The sequence below is a fragment of the Balaenoptera physalus genome (assembly GCF_965194825.1).
Source record: "Balaenoptera physalus genome assembly, chromosome: 15".
NCBI lineage: Eukaryota > Metazoa > Chordata > Mammalia > Artiodactyla > Balaenopteridae > Balaenoptera > Balaenoptera physalus.
Window position 1 is genome coordinate 73087407 of NC_138894.1, and position 9302 is coordinate 73096708.

The following is a 9302-nucleotide window of genomic DNA, read 5'->3' on the forward strand; positions in this document are numbered from 1 at the left end:
ATATCCAAAAGCCAATATTCCCCCTGGGTACCCAACTTCAGAAATCACTCAGCCTCTCAAAGCTGCTGAGCCCAAGGCTGTCCACCCCACAAGGAAAAACTCATCTGGTGTTCCATTCAGACATGACATGTTAGTACGGTACATGCCCTGCTTCCAAAAGGCTTGGGTTAAAAGCTTAGAGCTAGGGAAAATCTGAATCTAGAAAATCAGGAACCAGACTGTGAACACTTTTCGGCTCTCCTCGCCAAACGCAGCACAGTGTTTTGCACGTTGCAGGTGCTTGGTCAATGAATGGAAACAACAGCACCCCTGCTTCGACAGCTTCCACAGGAGATGAGCACCGTTGACTCTGGGGGCGGGGGCACAGCGCACATCACCACTCTGTACGAGCCTGACTCTCAACACAGAGGGCCACGAGCACCTTCGACAGCTTGCAGGGCTGTGAATGAGGCCAAGGAAGACGGCCTGGCCTTGAAGGCTGTGTGGACTGAGGACTGGAGAGAAGCCTGTCTTCTAAAGATAGGAGAGGTCCTTATCACCCTGGTGGACAATATATGGACCTCTCTGAACGCAGCGTGGACAAGCTGACTTCCTGAGGATCCCTCCAGCCCAGGGATTCTGTAATTCAAGGGGATGGATGACTCACCCTCAGAGTTACAGGCATTTAGCCAACCATCTCCTCCCATGCATCCAGGACCTGCATCCCAGGTCAGCCTCCCACCCTGTTATATGGCTCTGAACAATGTATTTAACCTCTCTATGCTTCAGTTACCTCACCTGCCAAGTCAAGGGGCTGGATGAGACCATGGCCAATATCCCTTCCACCTCCAAAAGACTTTAATATGATTACTGAGCCATTAAGATCAATGGAAAAGAAAAAAACATTCTGCTCCTGGACACTGCTTGTCGCCAGTCTCCAAGAGATATCTGTAGGAGCTCTGCTCAGTGAAGGAAACGGATAAAAGAAGGGCAAGTGGAACTACCAGACAGAGGGCCACAGGCTCCCAAGCCCACCTCCTCAGCTGCAACTGTAAAGACCTCATATGAGTGGCTGAAGCCTTTAGAAGGCAAGGGAAGTGGTCCTGCCCATCAAGGGTATGTCCCTACAAGGAGAGGGGGTAAGACAACCCCACCAGCCTAAGGTACTCTTGCGACCAGGAACTTTCTCACTTGGGCTTCCTGGGTTTCAGTTTCACCGTCCATAAAATGGGAAGAATAGGGATGGCTCTGAATTTTAACACTTCAGACTGACCACCAAAGCCAAGGGCTAAGTGCAATGGAGAGGCACTAGGTAGGATGGAGAAGGGGACCATCCAATGAAATTGTGGGGTAAGCTTTGGATACCCACACACAAGGATTTCTTCAGAGCCTTCAAATGAAGACTTCCCGCTTGTCTCCACGCAGGAGGGGACATCGGGAGTGAGCGGAGGGCCTAAGCGCTGGGCGGCTGCGTGGGCTGCGGGGGCCCTGGCCGGCTCACCTGATGAAGGTGGTCTTCCCGGTGGAGTACTGGCCCACCAGCAGGACCATGGGCTTGTTGTCGAAATCAGCATCCTCCAGGGCGGGGGAGTGAAACTCGTGGAAGCGGTAGTGCTCTTCCAGGGGCAGCAGCTTGGTCCTGTAGAGTTTCTTGAGACCCTCGCTCACCGTCTGGAAGACCTCGGGGTCCTTCCTGCGGCGGTCATCGGAACGCAGCCAGCTGAACATCGCGGCCACCGCTCGCCCTCTCGGGCCCGGTGCGCAGTCCCAGCAGGAGGGCGCGGAGTCCGGCGACCCCCGTTCCTTGGGGAAGGCGTCCTGCAGGGCGGGTCCGCCGGGCTCGCAGCTGCGCCGCCGCCTCACCGGAGCGCGGGGCTCAGCCACACCATGGCCGGGGCGCAGGGCTCGGGGGTCCCTGGGGCGACTGCGCGGGGCCGCGAACGCGCTCTTCCCCTGCTCCTGGGACCAAGCCCAGGCCCGGCTTCAACCAGCAACCAAGGCCAGAGGGAGATAAAATATCTGGGCTGGGCGGGAGGGCTGCGATCTTGGGAAAAAAGTCAAACCTGCAATTAAAATGTCAGATGCCGGGGTCCCCGGTCTCCCCCAGCTCTCTCCCGCTTTGGTTCGGGTGCAGTTTAGAGATGCTTTGGCTCCGCTCCCGCCCGCCTGGGAGGCTCAGGGGAGGAGGGGGCGCTGCCCACCCAGCGGACAGCTCAGCATCTGCAGCCGCAGCCCGCAGCCCCAGGCGCCTGTTTTAATGCCAGCCGTGCAGGAAGCCGGCTCGCGGAGGAAGTCCCCGAGTACTGGCAAGGCTGGCGTGGCCCTGCGGCCCCGGCGGGGAGAAGCTGAGCAGGGCGCCGCCATGTTTATGGGCAGTCGCCCCACTAGGGACCCGCGACCGCTTGCTGCCTGGAAAGGGAGGGATGCTGAGCCCGGCGGGAACGGTCTGGTATTTCATTCCCGGCCACTGGAGGTTTGATTTGGGAACAGCGCCCTCTCAGGGACAGCTGCGAAGACAGAGTTGACCTGCTTCACGCTCTCCTTGCTCTTAGATATAGTCTTTCCTTTAGTTGCTGAGTTCAATTCCTTAGGATGACAGGTTCTCTATTACTTGGGAATATTTTTCTTGGGGCATGGAAAGAAGAGCCCAATATCAGCTTGCCCCGAGTGACCAAAACTGTCACTACCCAAACTTTTTGCTAGGTCTAGGATGAAGTCAAAACCATTTTCATTCATTCATTCATTTGTTCATTCCGTCCAGTAAAACCAAACAAAACAAGCAAAACCTCCACAAGTATTGAACCGGTATTATGGCACAATTTTGGTGACTGTGGTTACAAACTTGATGACCAAGATGAGCACATACAGTCTCTCCCTTCCAGGAGCTCCAGCCCAGGCCGGCCTTAAAGAGGAGATAGGAGCAGAGGGCCCTGGGTGCACAGCGGGAGGAGGCATTCTTTTTGCCTGGATAATATGAGGAAGATGTCACAGAAAGCATGACTGTGAGCTGGATCTTTTTTTTTTTTTTAACATCTTTATTGGAGTATAATTGCTTTACAATGGTGTGTTAGTTTCTGCTTTATAACAAAGTGAATCAGCTATACATATACATATATCCCCATATCTCTTCCCTCTTTGTGTCTCCATCCATCCCACCCTCCCTATCCCACCCCTCTAGGTGGTCACAAAGCACCGAGCTGATCTCCCTGTGCTATGCGGCTGCTTCCCACTAGCTATCTATTTTACGTTTGGTAGTGTATATATGTCCATGCCACTCTCTCTCTTTGTCACATCTTACCCTTCCCCCTCCCCATATCCTCAAGTCCATTCTCTAGTAGGTCTGTGTCTTTATTCCCGTCTTGACACTAGGTTCTTCATGACCTTTTTTTTTTTTTTTTCTTAGATTCCATATATATGTGTTAGCATACTATATTTGTTTTTCTCTTTCTGACTTACTTCACTCTGTATGACAGACTCTAACTCCATCCACCTCACTACAAATACCTCCATTTCGTTTCTTTTTATGGCTGAGTAATATCCCATTGTATATATGTGCCACATCTTCTTTATCCATTCGTCCGATGATGGACACTTAGGTTGCCTCCATGTCCTGGCTATTGTAAATAGAGCTGCAATGAACATTTTGGTACATGACTCTTTTTCAATTATGGTTTTCTCAGGGTATATGCCCAGTAGTGGGATTGCTGGGTCGTATGGTAGTTCTATTTGTAGTTTTTTAAGGAACCTCCATACTGTTCTCCATAGTGGCTGTATCAATTTACATTCCCACCAACAGTGCAAGAGTGTTCCGTTTTCTCCACACCCTCTCCAGCATTTATTGTTTGTAGATTTTTTGATGATGGCCATTCTGACCGGTGTGAGATGATATCTCATTGTAGTTTTGATTTGCATTTCTCTAATGATTAATGATGTTGAGCATTCTTTCATGTGTTTGTTGGCAATCTGTATATCTTCTTTGGAGAAATGTCTATTTAGGTCTTCTGCCCATTTTTGGATTGGGTTGTTTGTTTTTTTTGTTATTGAGCTGCATGAGCTGCTTGTAAATCTTGGAGATTAATCCTTTGTCAGTTGCTTCATTTGCAAATATTTTCTCCCATGCTGAGGGTTGTCTTTTCGTCTTGTTTATGGTTTCCTTTGCTGTGCAAAAGCTTTTAAGTTTCATTAGGTCCCATTTGTTTATTTTTGTTTTTATTTCCACTTCTCTAGGAGCTGGGTCAAAAAGGATCTTGCTGTGATTTATGTCATAGAGTGTTCTGCCTATGTTTTCCTCTAAGAATTTGATAGTGTCTGGCCTTACATTTAGATCTTTAATCCATTTTGAGTTTATTTTTGTGTATGGTGTTAGGGAGTGTTCTAATTTCATACTTTTACATGTACCTGTCCAGTTTTCCCAGCACCACTTATTGAAGAGGCTGTCTTTTCTCCACTGTATATGCTTGCCTCCTTTACCAAAGATAAGGTGACCATATGTGCGTGGGTTTATCTCTGGGCTTTCTATCCTGTTCCATTGATCTATATTTCTGTTTTTGTGCCAGTACCAAACTGTCTTGATTACTGTAGCTTTGTAGTATAGTCTGAAGTCAGGGAGCCTGATTCCTCCAGCTCCATTTTTCGTTCTCAAGATTGCTTTGGCTATTCGGGGTCTTTTGTGTTTCCATACAAATTGTGAAATTTTTTGTTCTAGTTCTGTGAAAAATGCCAGTGGTAGTTTGATAGGGATTGCATTGAATCTGTAGATTGCTTTGGGTAGTAGAGTCATTTTCACATTGTTGATTCTTCCAATCCAAGAACATGGTATATCTCTCCATCTATTTGTATCATCTTTAATTTCTTTCATCAGTGTCTTATAATTTTCTGCATACAGGTCTTTTGTCTCCTTAGGTAGGTTTATTCCTAGATATTTTATTCTTTTTGTTGCAATGGTAAACGGGAGTGTTTTCTTAATTTCACTTTCAGATTTTTCATCATTAGTGTATAGGAATGCAAGAGATCTCTGTGCATTAATTTTGTATCCTGCTACTTTACCAAATTCATTGATTATGAGCCGGATCTTAAATGACAAAACTACAGAGAAGAAGGAGGACATTCCAAGCTGAGTAAAGGGCACTTGCAAAGGCTGGGGAACATGGGAAAACTTGGTGTGGTGAAGGCAGAGAAAACAGTTTGCTACCTAGAGTATTGGGTTCAGGAGTGTGGAAGGGAGTGACTGAGGCCAGGCACAAAAGGTTTTGCAGAAACAGGAATCATGGAGGAGATAAGGAACCAATAATAATGTGATTGCTAATAACTGTTAACATTGACTGAGCACTCACCATGTGCAGGGGCCTGGGCTAAGTTCCCAGCGAGTATTGTTTCATTTAACCTTCACAGCAGCTCTATGAGGTAGATCATGTCTCCAGTGTCATGCCAAGGAGAAGGGGATGACAGCTGGCCAGGTGTAGGCAAAAAGGGGTGTATTTGTCTATAAGGAATTTAAACACAATAATAAAACCAACTCAAAGTCAATCTGCTTTATATTCGCACCATTCTCATCAGCATCAGTGACAAAATACTCTCTCCTGCCAAGGCAGATGGCTCCCATATACTCCCCTCCACAGATGAGGAAACAGAGTAGGCTAATGGGCCAGGTGGGACTGCTAATGCTGGTAGCGGTGCAGGGGAGGGGCTGGAGAAGCAAAAGAGACTGGAGGCCAAGAGACTGATTAGGAAACTATTCAAAAATGTAGGAGTTGGGGTAATCAGGCTGGGAAAAAGTCATATTCAAGAGATTTTTTCTTTTTTAATGACATAGAATTGACAGATCTTGGTAAGCAATGATAAGGGTAAGATGGAGTCTAGGATAATTCTGAATTTTCTACTGTAGGGGACAAGATGGTTGGACACACTGTTCCACCAATTAGGGGAGTCGGGAAGAGAGCAGACTTAGCATTTAAAGTCTGAAACATGTGGTCGAGGTGCCCATGGGAACTCCAAGGGGAGGAGCGTGGTGAGCTGCAGGGTTTCGAGGGGGGATTGTCAGAGGTGGTGCTGGCTCCAATCTCCTTGGCTACAGCTCAGATCTCCTGACTCCCTACTTGAACCCCAGAGCTGATCGCCTCTTTCTGAGCTCTCAGCACCCCTGATTGAGAAACCACTCAGACTAATATCTCACCCTCGGTGTTAAGTTAGCACTGGCATATGAGCATAAGAGGCAACTTTCAAAATATTTAACAGCTCACATGGCATGGGAATGGAGCAATCAGAACAGACGTCTGTCTTCTCAGCGAAGCAGGGCCTAAGGCCCTTTTTTGTAGAGATACAAAAGACAGTGAAGGATATTACAATAATAAAACCCACAAAAGAGCATCCAAAATATATAATTAATGCCTGTATGTTAATAAGGAAAAAATTCCAATAGAAAAAAATTAGCAAAAGACACAAAAATTCCTTTTATAAAAGAGGCTACAAGCATGTCCTAAAAATATAAGAAAAGATGTTAAACCTCATTAGTAGTGTCTGGAAGTTGGGAAGGTCTGGGTCTGTTGACGGGGAGAGGCCAGGATGGCCAGGGTGCTGGTGGGGAAGTCAGGGGTTCCTTTGTGGCAATATTTCAATATGTTAGTAATTAGTACAGCCATGGTATTGTGTACAACTAAATGTCAGCCCTGAATATCTAACTTACCGAGTGCATGTTGACACATCTAACTCTAGCTCTCAGTCATGAAGAGTTGGGAAATCTATCTTTTAAAAAAAGGAACCAAGTAATGATGCAGCATGTCTACACACTAACAATAACCAGTTACAAGAGAGAATTTTTTAAAAAATAAATCATTTACAAAAAGTAAAAAACATAGGGATAAATCTGACAAAAGATGTACAGACCTTTAGATGAAAAGTAATAAAACTTAATAGAAAGACATTAAAGAAGTTCTAAATAAGTGGGAGAGACATACCATGTTCAATTATGGAGAGATTTCATGTCACAAAGATGTGAATTCTTTATAGCTTAATTGCCAGATTCAATAATAGATAGAATTTAAATTAAAATCTGAATGGGGTTTTCCATGGAAATTAACACGGTGATTCCAAAATGTACGTAGAACAATAAATAGTTCAAGAGTAGCTAAGGTATCCCAGAAGAAGAAAGAAAAAGAGAGGAAGGAACAGGAGGATAAGAAGGAGGAGGGAGGGAGAAGGAGGAGAAAAAGAAGACAATATCAACAGCAAGAGCAACAACTAGGTGAAGGGAACTTGCCATAGTAGAAGTCATTATCAAGTTGCAGTGGTTAAGGTGGTGAGGTTTTAGCATAGAGATAGATCAAGAGAACAGTGACCCAGTAAAATAGTCAGGAAATGTGGAAACCTGATATATACAGAAGTTGTAACAGAGAATGCATATATATATTACAACAAGGTCAGGAAGAATTCCTTCAATAAGACACCAAAAGAACAAATGGCAAATGAAATACATTTGGCAATAGTAAACCTAAGTCACTGTTATTCAACTGGAGATACAAAAGAGAATGAAAAGATATTTGCAATACATAAAACCAAACAAAGAGCGTCCAAAATATATAATTAATGCCTGCACATCTGTAAGAAAAAGACAAACATTCCAACAGAAAAACATATATTAGCAAAAGACATTCCTTTTCCAAAAGAGGCTACATGACTTCTACCCTATAAACGCAAGAAAAAATGTTGAACCTCTTCAGTAGTTAGAGAAATGCCAAATCACAATTAGATAGAACTTCACACCCACCAAAATGGCCAAAAAGAAAAACATTGGTTGATAGCAAGTGGTGGTGAGAATGTGGTGCAGTGGGAACTCTCACTCGTCACTGGTGGACGTGTAGATTGTCATAAACGCCTTAGGAAACAATTTGACATTACCTGGCAAAGCTCAAGGTGTGCGTGTCCTCCATCTACCGTGCAATCCCACGCCTACTTGTTATCTAGAGAGACTCTTGCCCACGTGCAGGTGCATGGGGAGATAAGTATGTTGAGGGCAGCATTGTTTGTAACAGCAAAATATTATAAACAATGAAATTTTCTTCACCAAGAAAGTGGATAAATTGTGCCATGTTCATATAACAAAATTAATTTCATATAATAAAATAGTACTATACAAACGTGCAAATGAGGACACTGGATCTGATGCCAAAACACAGTGCTGGGTAAATAAAGCCTGAGGTAGGCTGTGATGCAAAGCGTAATAAATACCACTTCTCTAAAGTTTTAAATTATGCAAAAAACACTCCCTGTTGTTCACGATGCTCAGAAGTTTTTAAGTAAGGGAATAGAAAACTATCTGGAAAACAATGTCCTCTGGGGACTAATGACGGAAGTGAAATTGGGGCTGGGGACACAGGTGGCTTCAACTATATACACAAAATTAGATTTTTTTTCATAATCGTGGTTCGAGACAAACTCCTTATACCTGGCTTTTTTGTTACAGTTTTTTCTTTTTTTATTGAACATACTTTTAAATAATACAATGAACCCCTGGTGAACCCATCAGCCAATCCGAGAACTGGAAAAATTAGCAATAATTTGCATGTATCTATGTGTCCCTCCCTTATCCTGTGCCCCGCCAGCCCCAGAGCTAGCCACTACCTGGAATTTATTCCCTTGGTTTTTAAATTAATGTTACCATTAATAATAGCATATTGTTGAGGTTTCGTGCTCTGGAACTTTGTAAAAAGCATATCCTGCTGCATGTAGTCCCCTGGAACTTAATTTTTTTCCTACTCAACATTCTGTCAGCAGCATTCGCTCTCAGCCCCCGCTGGCTCCTAGTGGCCTCTCTCCTACCAGGTGCTTCTCCTAAGCCCACCACGTGGCTCCTATAGTCTGTTACCCTGAGGTTCCCAGGCAGACAACCTGCAGTAGATAGAGTCCCTGGGCCCGCACATCCTTAGCGACCTTAGGAAAGTGGCTTCACTCTCCCAGCCTCAGCTCCATTGTGAGTGAGAGTTTTTTGAGAATGAATGGAGACAATGCATGTTGATTGCTCAGTGACTGCCTGGTCCGTTGACAGTGCTCAGTATACACTGTTAGCTCTTAGTATAATAATCACTGTTATTGTTATTCACTATGTGGGCACTGCCCTGTGTTCTGGACGTATTTAATAAGCTAGCATATCATTGGTCAGTGAGTAACTTTTTTCGGTTCATTTGTATCTTACCTGAGGGTGGCTCATGGGCTCCAAGAAACACAACTGCTAGTAGTGGAATGTGTGGCCTTCACTATAGGCCCTTGAGGGTGACACTATGAAATTGGGCTTTTTCCTTCTTTTTCTTCCCTTTCTCACCAAGACCACC

At 44.9% G+C, this 9302-nt stretch overlaps 1 protein-coding gene across 1 annotated transcript in view; it reads right to left on the minus strand.

Moving 5' to 3' along the window:
- EHD3 (EH domain containing 3) overlaps positions 1 to 8360 on the minus strand; it is a 36338-nt gene extending 27978 nt beyond the window's left edge. The window contains exon 1 of the mRNA XM_082426992.1: positions 1481 to 8360. Within this exon, the coding sequence (XP_082283118.1) occupies positions 1481 to 1707 (227 nt within the window). The 5' untranslated portion in view covers positions 1708 to 8360. The remainder of the gene's footprint in view (positions 1 to 1480) is intronic.
- Positions 8361 to 9302: the final 942 nt, after the last annotated feature.